An 18,693-nucleotide genomic window follows, 5' to 3' on the forward strand; every position below is an offset into this window, starting at 1 on the left:
CTTTTATGCTTAAAAATAAATAAATAAATAAAAATAAAAAAATCATATATATGAATACACAGAGAGAGAGAGAGAGAGAGACAGAGACAGAGAGAGACAGAGAGGGGGAGGTGGGAAAGTTTGCATTATCAGACAATAAACAAATGAAGCAAGATGCTCACCTCAGTCTATACACCTTGGAAAGATGTTCCTGAGAACAGCAGAGATGGAGGATGTTGGAGGCAACTTAGAATGGACACAAGAGGAAATAAGGCCACTGCCCTGAGCCAGTTCAGACAGAAGCAAACTGAACAGAGAGGACACACTCAAGAAAAAAGCAACCGGCTCTGGGGCCGACCTGTTGGTTTTGCTCCCTCTGGAGGCTGGACACAGCTGCCTCTGAGAATCCGCTGGGGAAGAGGTCCAACTTAGGGATTCAGAGCAATTGTCTGTCCCGAAACTCCTAGCGCTTTGGGCCGTGGCAGGGTCATTCAGGAGAAGAGGCATGCTCCCATGGGATCCCTACGTTTGTGAGGGTTTCCCCATGTTTGAAGCTTGAGACCACAGGCAAGCCCACGCTTTGCCCAGGTCCTCGGAGTCCACAGATGGGAAGGGACAACATGTGGTGAATGTGCTAGCGTCACTGCGCAATGAGAATGCTGGGGTCAGCCAGAAGACTTCCAACGTTCTCCCCTTTGGGCCTTGCGGCCAGCAATCCGCAGTTTCCAGCGAGGTTTAGCTGAGGAGGGAGGATACACCCTGTATGGGTCGGCACCATCCCACGGGCTGGGGTCTCAGACCGCATGAGGAGGAGGAAGTGTGTAGAAGTCACCTCTTTGCTTCCTGACCACCCTCACTGTGGAAGCAGCTACCTCAAGCTCCAGCCACTGTGATGGACTGTGTCCCCCTAAAACTGCAAGCCAGAGCAAACCCTTCTTTGTTTACTACGCTGGTATTTGGTCAGCGGGGTGAGAAAAGTAACTCACCAACTTTAAAAGGCAAAAAATTCCCACCATTTACATTTTACAGTTGTTCCCAGGGTACAACGTGCCCCAAATCGTATAGCTGTGAAGTGAAGCGGGCACAGGGTCGCCCCCTGCACTGGCAGTTAGTTCATCAGACTGCCCCAGGTCAAACACACCCAATGTGAAGAGATTTGTCAAGCACTGTCAGAAGCCCGGGGGGGGGGGGTGGGGTGGGGGGGGGTGGGGGGGGTGGGGGGGGGTGGGGGGGGGTGAGGACGATGATGACAAGGACAAGGGAGAGGGACAAGGACACGGAGAGAAGAAGGGAAAACCCAGCCTGGAGAAAAATGAAAACACACAAGAAAAATAAACAACTCACACTCCCAAGAGTATTTCACATTAGAGACGAACTAAAACACAAACCAGAATGGCAGAAAAGCCCGAGACAGACAGACAAGACCTGCAATGTCAGACTCAGAAAACGAACTCTGGGCAAAAAACCCCACAGCGGTGGCCATAGAATAAACACACTCGGCTTTATCTAGTTTAACAAGAAAGGAGCAAGATAACCACAGCGCCAAGACAGGGACATCAAAGAGCATGCTCAGCATCCAGGCGGCGCGTGGACGCATGTACCATCACACTGCACGGAGTTATTCAGAAAAGGCAAAGCTGTCCACCAGGAAAATGTTCTGACTGGCCCCAGCCTTCCCACGGAGGCCATGTAGGGATCCTGTGTAAAGGAAAAAGGCCTGGCCAGGGAAGAGCCCAGGCACTCGAGACTCTTAGGCATCCTCCCTGGGAAGAACTTTGGAAATCTAATCAGAAGGAAATGGGGAGTGGCCAAGGAACTAAAGTGGTTGCTTCATAGAAAGCCAGCAGAGGTGGGACAGCACGCAGGCGCAACTGGCAATGATCTGGGCAAGAGACAACGGTGTCCTGGACCCAGAGGTAGCACACAGCCAACCAGAAGTGGCTGGATCCTGGGTCAGTATAGACAGTGGAGTGGATGGTGTGTCCTGATGGGTTGGTGAGGAGAGCCCTGGGGCTCCTGTCCTAAGGATGAGAGGGCCACACACTCCCAGGAGAGATGGAAAGGTCAGGGGTCAGGCAGGTGTGGATGCAGGAAGGCATTGTTTAGAAATCCTTATGAGTTTAGGTAAGCTGTTTCTGGAGTCTGGGAGAGGAGCAGTTGGAGAGCTAAGTCTGGGGGTGAGTGATTGCTCCATCCACAGGCACTACACACAGTCACAGCTGGGGTCAAGGAGAGAGCGCAGACTGAGACAGGAAAGAAACGAACTGACCGCTGGACGCAAGGATAAAATCTGCGAGGTGGGAGGAACCCAAGAGACTGTCATTTGGTCTCCAGGGGAGAAGGATGCTTCCAAGGAGGACAAAGGACTGCTCTCATGTCCACTATAGTCACAGACAGACCTCCACCGCACCTGGACTGAGGCACCAGGAGGAAGCACAAGAGAAACAAAGACACAAAACTAAGAAAGTCCAACGGACCCATGGCTGGCTCTCCTTCCACTTCAAACTCACAGAGATCCACCTAACTCTGCCTCCCAAATGAGCCAGACATGTAACTCATCTTCATGAATGGCAACAGATTGGGACTAACTGGTATAGCAGCCATTTGCGAGTGAGACCCAGCCTCTTGCAGAACTCGAGGGATTGATCTAGACCCAGACAGTAGAGAACATACTTTCTTGGTTGGTTTCTGTAGGCCAGCTACTCAATGTAAACAGAATGTGTCAGCTGGTGCCACAGCTGAGGCTAACTTTGAACTTCTGATTCTCCTGCCTCCACCTCCAGGTGCTTCTGTGATGTACCCTATCCGAGTTTATGTAGTGCTGGGGACGGAGCCCAGAGCCCCATGGGACATAGACAAGCCTTTCCTAGCCAACTCGGGCCCCAGTCCTCTATCAACAATTTTAAAATATCTTATGTCCCACATAATTTCTCAGATCTTAAAGGGTAAGGAAAGAGCATGCGCTCGCTCTCTGCGGGACAGAGAACAGAATACAGACGCATGCCTTATTCCTTTCAAACAGCGGCCTTTGAGAAACTAAAACGTCCCAAGGAACTTCATGCTGGGGCTAAAAGAGCTAAAGCTGGGCTGGAAGGGCAGGAACATGCTTATAGGTGGAAGGAGAAAACCTATTCCAGGGAGTTGCCTTTGACCTGTGTGCGCGCACACACACACATATGCAGGCATGCACTCATACACACACATACACAATACACACTATACACACACCGCATACATACCACACACATACACATCACACAAACACTCCCCCCCACTCCATACTCCCATACACACTTCACAAACACAACACACACAAACACTTCCCACACATATATATCATATTCCCCCTACACACAAACACTTCCCACATACGAAACACACACACATATACACACATACTCCACACCTCCCATACACACTTCTCTCTCTCTCTCTCTCTCTCTCTCTCTCTCTCTCTCTCTCACACACACACACACACACACACACACACACACACACACACACACACTGGTTGTTATTGTGATGATGAAAACTTCAGACACCTTATCATCACCATGCAGGACATACTAGAGCTAAGACATGAACAGACCATGACGGACCAAGACTGCCTAGCCCTGTACACTCTTGCTTTATATTTACATGACCTGTCAGGACCCAAGGACAGACTCGGAGGCCTCTGGACTTCCTGGTTTCTCTTCCCAGTGTGGCGAGTCTCCTTTCTCTGCTTTTTTACTTTGACTTGTCTCTTTGGGGACAGGTGCCTGGAACTAGCTAAAATCGATCTTCTTTAGGACAGTTCTTTTCAAATCCTGCCTCCTGGGACTATTCCCACTGCAAACACTAACTAGTCCAAGTCTTACTAAAGCCAGGCAGAGTTTCACTCTGTCAACACAGTCCTGCTCCTACAATAAAGGAAGAAAAGGGCTCAGATATGCACAGCGGGAGTGTGCTGGGCTGGCGAGATGGCTCGGTGGGCAAAGGCGCTTGGTGCCAAGCCTGCCAGCCTGAGTTCAATCCCAGAGACCCGCATGGTGGAGGGAACCACCTCCCGGGAGTTGTCCTCTGACCTCACAGGATGCAGCAGTCGCACGTTCACCTCCTCCACACACAAGATAAATAGATAATGTAATTAAATTTTAAAAGAGAAAAAAAAGAGGGGGGAATCACCAGGAATGGGGACAGCCAGCTTCCAAGTGACAGCAGACCCAAGAAACCTTGAAGACCCGCATCACAAAACGATAAAGGCAATGAAAACAAACAAACGACCACAGTGCAGACGAAGCTTACAACCGGTGCAGGACAAAGTCGGACTCTTAAGGATTACAGCCAGGGCTCACCTCCGAGGGAAACTCACAGCAGACTCTGTGGAGCCAAGTTACTTGGGAGAATTGGGGATCCTTGGGAGGCTGGGCTAATTGAGAGCCCTACGTGTGGGGGTCACCTACAAATGGGTATTCCAATGTGAAATTTACTGGTAGCCAAGTTTCTCCAAAATTAAAGGGGAAAAAAAATCACTAAAAGAAAACAAAAACAGGACTGGAGAGATGGCTCAGTGGTTAAGAGCACTGGCTGCTCTTCCAAAGGACCAGGGTTCAAATCCCAGAACCCACATGGCAGCTCACAACTGTTTAATTCTAGTTCCAGGGGATCAGATACCCTCATACAGACATGCATGGAGGCAGATAACCAATGTAAATACAATTTTTAAAAAATTTAAAAGAAAAAAAATATCCGCCAGGTGTGATGATGCACGCCTTTAATCCCAGCACTCGGGAGGTAGAGGCAGGCGGATTTCTGAGTTCGAGGCCAGCCTAGTCTACAAAGTGAGTTCCAGGACAGCCAGAGCTACACAGAGAAACCCTGGCTCAAAAAAAAAAAAAACAAAAAAACAAAAAAAAACAAAAACAAAAAAACAAAAAAAAAAAAAAAAAAAAAAGAAAAAAATCTAAACACCTGAGCCTAGAGGCCGGGTGCAGAGGATGGAGTTGGGGTGGGGATTTACATAGAGGCACAAGACCCTGGCTTCATTGGGAAGTGCTGCCAAATAAACCAGAACACAGCAGAGCAAAAGAAACCATAACAAAACACAGTACCTAAAGCAGGGACTGAGCTCAGGCGCACACCTGGAACCCCAGGACTCGGGAAGTGAAGGCAGGGAGGCAGGAGCTCAAGGCTAGACTCCATTATACAATGAGTTCAAGGCTAGCCTGGGTTACATGAGGCCTTGCCTCACACATGAAAACTGAGCAAACCTAAGTTAACAGATTTTTTTTTTTAATTTTGCTTTCATAAAAATTAATTTTCCATCACAGCTATTTCCAGTGATATATTACTTCACAAGAAACTGTCTCTCTCTCTCTCTCTCTCTCTCTCTCTCTCTCTCTCTCTCCCTCTCTCACACAGACACACACACACACACACAGTGAAATGAGAACAGAAATCATGCTTGCTTGCTTCTGGCAGGCAAGATGGGGGCAGGGGTGGGGTGGGGAGGCTTGCTGCCAAGCTTGATGATCTGAGTTCAATCCCCAGGACTCACACCATAGAAGGAGAGAAAAACCAACTCCTTGGGTTGTGTTCCAACTCCACACAAGCACCCCGGCACACACTCCCCTGCCCTATAAATAAATAAATGTAATAAAAGTTTTAATAAAAAAGAGAAATGAGCCTTTTGTGTGTGCAACACCCCAGCCGTCTCTCCGGGCTGCCTTACCTGAGTTGCTTGGCATAGCTGAGCTCAATCTCCGTCCTCTCCTTGACAAACTTGATGTATTTCTCAAGAATATCGATTCCCCACTGTGTATGTTTTTCCAAGTTGTCAAACTGATCCTGTTTGAAAAGAGAGAGAGAAGGGGGAAGTTTATTGTCTCTCTCTATGGCTTCCAGTTCCAGGGAGCCACCCTCTCCATCATTCACTGGTCCAAGACAGCGGCTCTAGCATTTTCCATGATGCCACTGAGGGTGGGGGTGTCTGTTGAGAGCTTTACATCAACAGTACCAAATTTGGTTTGAGCATCGTCCAGAGTTAGCATCCCTGCTCTCTCCTCCTTTTAGACACATTGGGTCTATATATAATTAATGTTCCATTACAAAAGAAAATGTCTCAGATGCCAAAAGCTGACAGGTGACACACACACACACACACACACACACACACACACACACACACACACACACACTCACATACACATAGGAGCACTCTAGGGCAGACGAGATGGCTCAGTAGTAAAGAGCACTTACTGCTCTTGCAAAGGGCCAGAGTTTGCTTCTCGGCATCTATGTCAGGCAGCTCACAGTTTAACTCTAGCTCCTGTATATCAGAAACCCTTCCTAGACTCCTTAAGTACCCTCATGCACACGTGCGCACACTTACCCAATAAAATAAAAAATAATTTCTTATATTTATTTTATGTATGTGGGTGCTTTGCCTGTATATACGTAAGTGCACCAAGTGTGTGCGCCTGGTACCCATGCTAACCAGAAGAAGGTCTCGGGTCCCTGGATCCAGAGTTACAGGCAGTAATGGGTGCTGGGAATTGAACCCTGGTCTTTTGGAAAAAGCAGCCAGTGCTTTTAACTGCTGGGTCATCTCTCTAGCTTTCCCCTCTTTTTGGTTGAGACAGGGTCTCACTATGTAGCCTTGGCTGGCTTGGAACTTGATAAGTGGCCAGGGGCTTGGAATTCAGAGATCCACCCGCCTCTGCCTCAGGGATGCTGGGCTTAAAGACATGTATCCCACCCTGCATCTTTTTTTTTTTTAAAGAAAGAACCAGCTGCTTGCACTTGGAGAGCAGAAAGGGTCAGGGTACAGTTATCACATTTTGCTTTTTCTCAAGTGAGTAAGACATCTCACTGTGGACTTCGCTACACTATGTCTCACAGACAAAAAAGCAATTGGACCCAGGGAACCAAAACTGAACGAGGTTAGACTACACCTTGTACAGAGGCTAGGGGTTTCTGCTTTGAAGAGGGAGATGGGTAAGTGTGCCAGCCACTGCTGATGCCTGGTTGTGGAGACAGCCGGGATTCCCATGGGTTTGTGTCCCTTGAGTGCAGGTGAGGCTGGGAGGGCACCAGGGTATGGGCAGGGGTGATGGAGCTGGAGAGGGTGTAGGGTCAGATTTTCCAAGGCCTTCAATGCACAGAGAAGGAGCTTGGACCCTTTAGAAAGCACAAGCTGCTCTGCAAAATCGTGACCACAGATCTGCCCGGAGACTGTCCCCACAGTCTGAAGGTGAGAGCAGCAGGAGGAAGCCATGCTGACACTTGGCAAATGCTACTGTAAGTGACAGATTGGCTGCAGACTCTGAGGGAGACGCAAGCAAAAGGGGGAAGGGCTTCAGGGTGAGTCTGGGTCTGCTTCCTGCACATAAAGAAATAGTCCACACAGGGGAGGAAGACTCAGTGCACTTTGGCCATGTGAATAAAGGGTTTGGTACACACAGCAGAGCCTGCAAGCACAGATGGACCAAGCTCGCAGGAGGATGTCGGGAAGTGGATGGTCTGAGGCTACAGCCACAGATCAGAGTGCCAGGGGGAGGACAGCCTCACACAGGAGCAGCAGGGAGGACTGGCCCAGGAAGCGGAGCCGGAGAGCAATGGAACAGAGCCAGAGAATGCATTAGAGCATCCCGGGAAGAGTTTCGAGCCAGGTCAGATGGGAGGCGTGCTGCTGCCTCAGAGGGAGCCTCAGGAGAGAACGAGGGTCTGGCCAGCTCCAGGACTTCACTGACACAGTCTCAACAGCTCTGCTAGGTGTCCCTGGCATGCCCAGGAATCCCTGCTTCACTTCTCTAAAACATGCAAGGTCTTAAGACATGCAATATATAACTGGCACACTTCGGGCATTCTTTCCAGCCCCATCCCTGAGATATGACTGCCACTGGCACAGCGCTGGGGCTGCAGCTCAGTTGGTAGAGTGTTTGCTTAGTGCAAACCCAGGCAGCCCTGGGTTCTATCTCTAATCCCTCAGGAACTGTGTGTGGCCCGCACCCCTGTAAATTCGGCACTCGGAAAGTAGAGGCAGGAAGATCAGAAGCTTACGGTCACCCTCAGCTACATAGCAAAGTTGAAAACAGCCTGGTCTACAATAAGAAGCCATCTCACAAGAGGGGGAGGGGAGCTGAGAGAGCTCAACGGTTAAGGTCGCATATGGCTCTTTGTCCTGTAAAACTCCAGGGGATCTTAAGTTTCTGATCTCCACAGGCACTGTACTTACGTGGTCAAACCTACACTCATGAACATATACATACAAGTAATAATTAAAAATAAAATCGCCTACCAGGGCTGGTGATTTTAATCCCAGGACTTGGGAGGCAGAGGTAAGTGGATCTCTGAGTCTGAGGTCAGCCTGGTCTTCAGAGGGGGGCTTCAGGACAGCCAGAGCTACACAGAGAAACCCCCCCCCATCTCAAGCCAACCCCTCACCCCCCCCCCCACACAAATAAAATAAAATCTTCTTTTTAAAGAGGCTGCACACAGTGATGTGTACATTTAAAATCTCACCTCTCGGGAAGCTGAGACAGGAGGACACGAACCCAAGATTTCAAGGCCAGCCTGAACAATATAATGAGATTCTGCCAACAACAAGGAAAGCTATACACACTTAACACATATAACCCGAAGTGTCTGAAGGTAAGTGTGTGCCCATGATACCAATCATCTCCACAATCTACCCCACAAATACACACCCACCCCTTCTAAAAGCTTTCTCTTGTCTCGATCCCTGGTATGTGATGCGACCTCTTCAAACACAACACAGCTTTGTTGAAGGCTGGAGCTGAGCTGTGCTTTCCGCTTCTGCATCAGCCTTGAGTCAATCAGAGTCATGTGTCCTAATTTCCTTCCTGTTGCTGTGATAAAACACCCTGTCTAGAGACGACAGAGAGGAGAAAGTGTATGCTTCGGTTTACACTCTAGCTCATAGCCCATCACTGAAGAAAGGCAAGACAGGAATTCAAGGAGGAACTCAACCAGAAACTGTGGAGGGTGCTGACTGCCTGCTTGTTCAGAGCCTTGTGCTTAGCTAGCTTTCTTATGAGGTCCAGGACCACCCGTCTAGGGAATGGTGCTACCCACAGTGGGCTGGATCCTCCCGAAACAATGAACAATCAAAGCAAGCACCCACAATCATGTCCACAAGCCGATCTGGTGTGCACATTCCCTCAATTGAGACTCTTTTTCTTAGGTGACACTATCAAGTTGACAGCTAATGCTGAGATTACTGGCTTACGGTCACCATCTATAGATTAATGACCTTAGCCTTGCTTGTAGCCAGGAGCAGAGAACAAAGAAGTGTCAACTTAGGACACACGGAGTCTTGTGCCACTAAAATGCCCTGAAGATAACTCCTGTGAAAAGTGTTGGTCCTTACAACCCATCTTTTAAAATGTTGTCGTAAAAATCAAAGGACGAAGATTTAAAATTCTCATCACTTTTTTTTTGGTTCTCGATCCACCCCCACGCCTCCCAGAGTCCATTGTAAGAAACACTGCTCAGAAGATTATTTATTTATGTTATCTCTACAGGAGGCTTGCTGAGCAAATGAGCGGGGTAAACAAGACGGCAGGTTTCTGTAAACAACCGGAAGAGGCAAATACACAAGTAACTCAAGTGATGGCTATGAATGAAGAGCTCCCAGCACTCAGGCCGAGACTTCCCACAAGTACTCTGTTGGTCAGTGGCCCTGTCTTGGTTTAGTTTCATATCGGCCAGGTTTACAGAAAAGTAATAGCTGGGGTGATGGCCCTGTGGTTAACACACTGGCCTTGAAGGCATGAACACCATGTCTGATCCACAACACCCAGGTCAAAGTGCCCAGTGCTGGGTAGATGGAGACAGGTGATCCCTGGGGTTCACCAGCCAGCTTACTCACCCTGTATCTAAAGAGATGTTTAGATGGTGTGTCTGAAGATAACAGCTGAAGTCAACCTCTGGCCTCCCCACACATGCGCGTGCGCACACACACATGTCCCCCACATATATATATATATATATATATACACACACACACACACACACACACATCCCTCCAATATATCATATCCTCTGTCTATCTTTCTACCTATATATCTTTATATCTACATCTACATCTACATCTACATCTATATCTATATCTATATATTGATATATATGTCACGAGCTGGGGCTGGAGCTCAGTAGTACAAAGGGTGAAGTTCAAGGTTGTAGCCTCAGCAGTGAAAACAAGACAAGTCTTCCCTTCCCGCCTCCCCTTGAGTTTTCTCTACAGCGCCATTACCTCTGAAAACTCTGACAGCTTCTGCTCTTGGATTTTACTGTCTCGCTGACAGTCTCCCTGAGACAGCTGCCTGACACTCTCTATAGCAAGGGTGGATAGCCTTAAGTTCTTCCAAACAAACAAACAAACAAAAAGAAACCTGAGTTCCCTTTAAAGTTCACTGACCAGTTATGTTTCCATTGGCTTTAGTTTTGAGACAGGGTGGTACTTAGTCCAGGCTGGCCTCAAACTCGCTATGAAGCCAAGATGACCCTGAACTCCTGATCTTCCTGCCTCTACCTCCCACACAAAGGAATGACAGGCATGTATCGCCAAGCTAGTACCAGCGATCAAAGCAGGGGCTTTGTGATGCGAGGCAAGCACTCTATCAGCTGCACTACACTCCAGACCTCAGCAATGTGCTTTCAACAGTTATCAGCTACCAAAACCACTTTGCCAACTGTAGTAAAGCTATTTCTCAAAGCACAGGATCCAAACAGGACAGAGAATCCTCACAGCAAAGCCTCAAATAGCAACGAATACATGAATGCCTGCTGCCTCCACGCAGCATCCTCCGTAGGCGATGTTAAGGCATCCCTGAAGGGACCACGCCCCACCGCTACTATTGAAGGACAAGGCAGCCACAGGAAAATTCAAAACAGATGAAAAACCAATCGGCCCACTTACATTCTTGACTAAAATGTGGAAAATTTAACGGGAAGAAATTCCAAATCTCAAAAAGACTCCTTTGTGGCAAACATTATAAATGGTCCTTAGAAAACTATCCCAGACTCCAGCGAGGATGGTGGTGTTATCGAGAATCGAGAATATATTCCTTCCTGATGTGCCCAGGTGGGGCAGCCCGCTACCCAGCACCTGGGAGGCTGCAATGGAAGGATTGTCATGTATCCGAGGTCAACCATTTTTGTGCTTAGAAACTGCAGTTTTCTAAACAAAACTCTCTAGTGGGAAGAGTAGCCTCACAGAGACTGGCTGCTTCTGTTTCTGTGGCCATTCTTGATGAGGTGAAGCTGGGAAGAAAGACAAATGCACTCAGGCAGGCAGAGGAGGGTCAGGGGAGAGCTGGCCTGTCTAGCTGGCCTAGCCACAAATGATGTTGGACTCCTGGGTTCGGCCTCTAAACCTCTCAAGTCCTGGTATAACAGGTGTGCACCTGATCAAGTCTTTACCCTTTTAAAGTGGTGTGTGTGTGTGTGTGTGTGTGTGTGTGTGTGTGTGTGTGTGGTGGGGGGCTGTGGGTAAACTCTTGGCATACTGGGCGCTGGCTATACATTGATTGATTCACATCCTCAGCCCTAAGAAGAGTAGCTCAATGGCCTTTGCAGATAGCCGGATCTCTTCCTTGGGTAACACACCAATAGTTTCCCAAAGAGTAGGCACCATATGATATCTGCAGCCATAGTAACTAACCATGGCAACAAAACATCCTTGACAGTTACAATGAAACCCACCAGTCCACCTTACACTGAAAATGATGCTTTTACTGGGCACCATTACCTATTATTCACTGGTGGCATAGTTAGCCTTAGCTGTCAACGTGATGTACCAGGGAAGAGGGAACCTCAACTGAGGAATTACCTCCATTAGACTGGCCTATGAACTGTTTGTGGGGCTTTTAACTTAATTACTAATTGACATCGGAGGGCCTAGCCTAGCCCTCCTTTGTAGGGCAGTGCTATCCCTACACAGGTAGGCCTGGGCTGAATAGGAAAGGCACCTGAGCAAGCCAGGGGCTGAGTCAACAAGCGGTATTCTTCTAAGGTCTCTGCTACATACAGTTCCTGCCTCCAAGTTCCTGCCCTGGCTTCCATCAGTGACTGACTATAACCTATAAGCCAAATGAACCCGTTCCTCCCCAAGCTGCTTTTCATTATGTTTTATGACAGCAAGCACACAAGGTTTTCATTTAGAAAATATTTTCCTTGATATATGTGGATCTTCTAAGTATTGACATTGAAGTTACTCTACCATAAGAAAAAGAATTTATTTGCATTCGTGTTATCATTGACTGTCTCCTCTTTTCCGGGTATTCTAATTTGTTACATAGAAGGCAGAATGCTATAATTAGCAACAAGTATTACCAGTTGCTCTACATTCAGTGAGAAAACGGCTGTCACATAAGCAAGAGCTTGTCTTAGAGGCAAGGAAAAAAAACACACCAGTCCAACGTTTGAAGCAAATAAATATACAAATGTTTTGCCCTACACAGACATACTAAAGCACGCATTCTGTCACAACACGGACACTAAGGAAAGAGACTTACACAACAACCAAGACTTCACAAAATGAAGAATTTCAGCCAAGAACGGCAGTGCACACATGTACACCCAGCACTAGGGAGGTGGAGGTTGGAAGATCCGGAGTTCAAGGACATTCTTGGTGCCACAGCAACGTTGAGAGCAACTTGGGATATGTGAGACCCTGTCTCAAAACAAACCAAACAAAAACTCCACCATAGGCAGGGCTGGAGAGATGTCTCAGTTGTAAAGAATATTTTTTTCTTCCTCGTGCAGAGGACCTGAGTTCAGTTTCCAGCACCCGCATGGCAGTTCACAGCAGCCTGTAACTCTACTTCCAGGGTCCAACACCCTCTTCTGACCTCTAAGGGCCGCTGCAGGCACATGGTGCAATACTTACACATACATAAAAGTAAACAAGGATGAAGAGGGAAGGCTCATTGGGCTATTCAAATATGAGGACCCCAGTTAGCATCTCCCGTGTCAGAAGCCTAGAAGCCTCGTTTGGGATCCTAGCCCCCGAGAGGAAGAGACAGGAAGATGTCCTGGCCAGCCAGTGTCACTAAACTAGCAAGCTCCTGATTTGCTAATAAAGCCTGTCTAAAAAAAACATGTACGAGAGCAACTGACGAAGACATTTAATGTCAGCCTCTGGCCTTGTGGATACACTGCCCTCTGCCCCAAACAATAAACTAGGTATAAGTGTGCTTACAAAATCACAAACTTCAGCCGGGCGTGGTGGCTCACACCTTTAATCCCAGCACTCGGAAGGCAGAGGCAGGTGGATTTCTGAGTTCGAGGCCAGCCTGGTCTATGAAGTGAGTTCCAGGACAGCCAGGGCTATACAGAGAAACCCTGTCTTGAAAAAAACCAAAAAAAAAAAAAAATCACAAACTTCAAGGAAGCTAATCGTGGCGCCATTCCAATATAAATACACCCAACGCACAAGCTTGTGTGTGTACAGATACACAATAGAAAAACATAATTTCATATATCCCTCTGTAATATGTCACAAATATTTAGTCTGTAAACATTTATGAGCTTATCTGTAATTGGGCTGATGGGAAAATCCTCAGGATGACAGAAACATAAGGCTACTGGAGCCTCTGCCAACCAGTGACAAAAAAATGAAGACAAATCATTTGGAAGAGAGATACCGACATCAATTTTCCAAAGCCTGTCACAAAGTATTGAACTATGATTTTTTTCTTTGATTGATACATTTCCTATTTTGTCTCCATAAAAAAATTGAAATCATCCTTCAGAAAATGGCACCAAGAAACGCCCACATATGGATTGTTTATCAATTGCATACAAGCTTTCACACTTAGGGAAAGAGAAAACAAAAAACAAAAAACCTTAAAAATCAATCAGGGTAGTTGGGCATATTGGATCATCATAAGTTTGAATTGAGCCTGGGCTGCGGTGAGTCCCTGTCATGAGAAAGAAAGAGACAGAGAGATGGGGGAAGGATGGGAGAGGGAGGGGAGGGGGAGAGGAGGGAATGGGGAGAGGGAGAGAGACAAAGACAGAGAAAGAGAGAGAAGGGGGAGAGGAAGAGAAGAAAGATAACTTAGAGGTTAAAAGTAATTGCAGCTCTTCCAAAGGACCTAAGTTCAGTTCCCAGCACCCACAGCTCACAACCATCTATAACCCCAGCTCCGTGTCCTCTTCTTCTCTTCTGGCTTCTCTGCACACTGGTACATATTCTCTCTCTCATATTTTTTTCTCATATTCTCTTTCTCTCTCTTTCTCTCTCACATACACACACACACACAACTTAAAAAAGAGAGAGAGGAAGAAAGGAGAGAAAGTTCAGGCTTAATATTGTCTAAAAGCCAAGAGTGTAGATAATTTAATTCCCTGTCAATCAAAATGTTCATGGATGTTGTAAGCACAAATTTTTTTTTTTACAATAAGTAACATAAGCTCTGTGTGTCTTAGCCATGGTCACTACTGCTGTGATGAGACACCATGACCAAAGTGAGCTGGGGAGTTAAGGATTTATTTGACTTATGCTTCCACTGCTCATCAATGAAGGCTCTCAGGACAGGAACTCAAGCAGGGCAGGAACCTGGAGGCAGGAGCTGCAGCCGAGGCCATCAAGCTTCCCCTACAGGCACTGATTAAGAAAACTCCCCACAGGGCTATCCACAGCCCAACCTTCTGCAGGCATCTATCTCCTCAACTGAGATTCCCTTCTCTCTGATGACTCTAGCCTGTGTCATGTTGACATAAAACTAGCCAGCACAGACTGTTTCAAGCCCGGCGTTGGAACTTCTTATGTAGACCAGGTTAGCCTCAGGTTCCCAGAGACCTCCCTGCCTCTGAAGTGCTGGGACTAAAGGCATGCACCACCACCAACCCTGACCTATCTAACCACTGAGCCTCCCCAGCCTTTGGAGTTTCCTCTTGTTCCTATACTTAATACTTCCTCATTTTCTATGGACTTTGTATTTCTTGTATTGTTTTGGGGAAGCTCTTATACCTTCAGGTAATTAAGTGTTACATTTTGAATAAATTCTTTTTATTTTTTGTAGGGACCTGAAAGATGGCTCAGCAGGTAACAGTTCTTTGTTTGTTTGTTTTGTTTTTGTTGTTGTTGTTTTTTCGAGGCAGGGTTTCTCTGTGTAGCCCTGGCTGTCCTGGAACTCACTCTGAAAACCAGGCTGACCTCGAACTCAGAAATCTGCCTGCCTCTGCCTCCCGAGTGCTCGGATTAAAGGCATGCGTCAAAGGTAACAGTTCTTGCTACCATGTCTAACAACCTGAGTCTGAATCCTGACTCCACACAGTAGGAGAGAACTGACTCCAGAAAATTGCCCTTTGACCTCAACATGTGTGATATAAACATATCCACCCCCCACATACAATTAAAATTTTTTTTCTTAAATTGTTTGATTTGAAATTTTAAGCCTGGTCTTACAGAGTGAGTTCTAGGACAGCCTGGGCTACACAGAGAAACCCTGTCTTGAAAACAACAACAACAACAACAAAAAAAAAAAAAAAAGAAGGAAATTTTATATATAATTGCTATAGACTGAATGTTATACGTGACCCAAATCCAATCCAAACTAAGAGGGGCCTTCATGATATGAATAGATTGATTGCTGCCCCAGTAACGGCAGCTTCCTTCTAACTTCTGCTAAGATCGGTTTAAATGATAAGGCAGTGCCTAGTGTCTGCCTGCCAGGAAGTGGTCCCACACCAGACACCATATGTCTGCGAGCCTCTGACCTTGGACCTTCAGTATCCAGAAGCGGGAGGGATAAATGGTTCTCATGAGCCACTGATTTTATGGCTTTAACAACAGCAGACCAAACTGGCTAAGACAGTTTTTGATGCATAGACTAAATGCTTGGTGACCTTCGGGGCAGGTCCTGGAAGGTCCCCATGCCATTTTACACTTCTGTATAAGAGCCAAAGCTTCCTCAGCAAACATCTCTTTGTGGTTACCTATGCATACCATATGGACTTGGTTCACAGCTCATTACTTTAAAGGCAACTAAGGAAGTCATGCAAAGCAAGATCTATTATGAAAATAACATCTGGGGACTGGAGATAGGACCCCGCGGAGAAGGCTGTGCTCCTGAGAAGACTCATGTTTGGACCTCCAGCACCCACACACAAGCCCAGTAGATAACTAACTATGGGAGGTGGAGAGCAGATCTCTGGGCCAAGCCAGCTAGCCAGACTAACATAACGAGCAAGCTTTGGGTTCAGTGAGAACCCCCACCTCAGTAAATAAAGCGGTGACTCAGAAGGACAGCAGATGTCAACCTCTGGATTCCACAGGCACACACATGCATACACGTGCTCCCCACCCAAGAGAACACTGGCACACACACTCTAAAAAAAAAAAAAAAATCTACCTTTGCCTGGCTGTAGCCTCATTTCCTCTTAGACAGTACCACATGCTAAAATAGCAGAGATATTTTGTTTCAGTTTAATATTTTTTACTAAAAGGAAAAAAGTTTTTTTATAAACAGGCCACTTAACATGAAATAGAGAGGCCAGATGTTTGTAGCCTGGCGACCTGAGTTTGATCCCTGGGTCCCACGTGGTGTTAGGAGACAACTGATTCCCACAAGTGTCCTCTGACCTCCACATGTGTGCTGTGGTGTAGACACACACACACACAATGAATTTAAAAAATGAAAACAGAAACCCACAGCCCAGGATTTCTTTTTCACCACCTTACCATCTTTTTACATGTCCAACCCACCGCCAAAAGCATCTCCCCTTTCATCAGGCCATCTTCCATGATGTGCTTCTGGCATGGCTTGTATAACCCCAGACGGGCCCCCTCCTTCTTACTGTGTGGGATTCACCACATCCTGTTACACAGGTCCAGAGGCACAAAGCCTGGGTATCCTCCAATCAATATTCGCTGAATGCATGCTCAAGTCAAAGGAACACCCCCCACCCCCACCCCACCCCCGTTACTGAACCGCTCTGGGCATCGGTCAGAGTCAGCTGTTCCCGTGCATGGCTCCCTATTCTGAGAAGCAGGATAATGAGTGGCAGATGCTCTGCAAGAAGACTGCAACTGTCATCAATGAAAGTCTGCTGCTCTTGAGAAGCTAGTAAACATCTAACTCATGGGGCGGGGGATGTGGCTCAGTCAGTGGAGCACTGGCCTAGCATGCACAAAGCCCTGGGTTCCATCCTCTGCACTGCATAATCCAGCTGTGGTGGTATTCCTAGCACTGGGAGGTGGAGAGAGAAGGGTCAGCACTTCAAAGTCATGGTCTCAGCGGTTAAAAGCACCCGAGGCCCTACCAGAGGTCCCAGGTCTGATTCCCAGCACCCAAGTGGCAGCTCTCAGCCATCAGCCATGGGTAACTCTAGTTCCAGGGAATTCGATGTGCTCTTCTGGCCTCCACAGGTACCAGGCAAGCACGTGTGGCAGACATAAATGTTCAAGGCTAGTTGGGAATACAGGAAACTATCCTTAGAATCCAGAGCATCTAGCTTATGAAGAAAGTTATCCACTGAGCTATCTCCTGGTCCTTGGACATGACAGTTGTGAATAGGGCAGATGATGGACAGACACTAGCTGCCTGGCAACACACCATCCTCCGAAGCACCGCCTCCTTTCTAATTTCATGTCTTCGTGGCTTTCTTTGAAGGTAGGCATCAAGAAGTTATTTCCATGCTGAAAATTCCTAAACACACACCTTTAGTCCCAGCAATCAAGAGGCAGAGGCAGGCAGATATTCGAGTTCAAGGCCAGCCAGGAGGAAACTGTCCACAAAACCAAATAAATCCTTGTGTAAAAGTTGACCAGAGCTGGGGAGATGGCTCAGTGGCTCCGAGTGCTTGCACAGCAAGCATGGGAACCGAGCTTGGAGCCCCATCACTGAGTGGAACGTGAAGCAGGGCCACTGCATGTGTCCCTGGTACCCCAACCCTGAGGTGTGTGGTAGGGGGTTAGGATGGCTGCTGGGCTTCCTGGCTGGCTGCTAGCCTTGCTGGAAAACAGCAAGCTCCAGGTTCACTGAGGCCCTGCCCTGAGATGATGAGGCAGAGTTTTAGAGCAAGATAACCAATATCTTCCTTGGTCCTTCATGTGTTCATATGGGTGTGCAGTTTCATAAACACATGTTCCCATACACACACACGAATATGCTTGGCCTGGAGAGTGACACTATTAGGAGGTGTGGTCTTGTTGGAGAAAGTGTGTCACTGTGGGGGTAGGCAGTGAGACCCTCCTCCTAACCATGTGAGAGCCAGTCTTTTCCTAGCGGCCTTCAGGTGAAGATGTTGAACTCTCAGTTCCTCCTGCACCATGCAAGCCTGGATGCTGCCATGTTCCCACCTTGATGATAATGGACTGAACCTCTGAACCTATAAGCCAGCCCCAATTAAATGTTGTCCTTATAAGACTTGCCTTGGTCATGGTGTCTGTTCACGGTGGTGAAACCCTAATACACACACACATGCCAATCGAGGGTTGAGGAAGTGCTTCAGGTTCTAGAGTGCTTGTGTAGCACACAAAGAGCCCTGGGCCCCATCCCAGTGTTTCATAGCCTGGGTGCCAAAGCCCATAATCCTAGGACCAGGCATGTGGAGCTGGGAGAATCAAAAGTTCTTTTTGTTTGTTTGTTTTGTTTTGTTTTTTTGTTTTTTTTTGGAGACAGGGTTTCTCTGTGTAGCCCTGGCTGTCCTGGAACTCACTCTGTAGACCAGACTGGCCTCGAACTCAGAAATCTGCCT

The 18,693-nt window shown here is 47.3% G+C and overlaps 1 protein-coding gene across 24 annotated transcripts in view; it reads right to left on the reverse strand.

The window, feature by feature from the left end:
- Fnbp1 (formin binding protein 1) overlaps positions 1-18,693 on the reverse strand; it is a 119,249-nt gene that overhangs the window by 73,344 nt on the left and 27,212 nt on the right. For all 24 annotated transcript variants that reach the window (XR_374060.3, XM_030247490.1, XM_030247489.1 and 21 more), the window contains exon 2: positions 5,693-5,808. Coding sequence is in view for 23 of the 24 variants with exons in the window: in XM_030247490.1 (XP_030103350.1) it covers positions 5,693-5,808 (116 nt within the window). In the remaining variant the exon portion in view is untranslated. The remainder of the gene's footprint in view (positions 1-5,692; positions 5,809-18,693) is intronic.

This window comes from Mus musculus, chromosome 2 (genome assembly GCF_000001635.26).
Source record: "Mus musculus strain C57BL/6J chromosome 2, GRCm38.p6 C57BL/6J".
Taxonomy (NCBI): domain Eukaryota; kingdom Metazoa; phylum Chordata; class Mammalia; order Rodentia; family Muridae; genus Mus; species Mus musculus.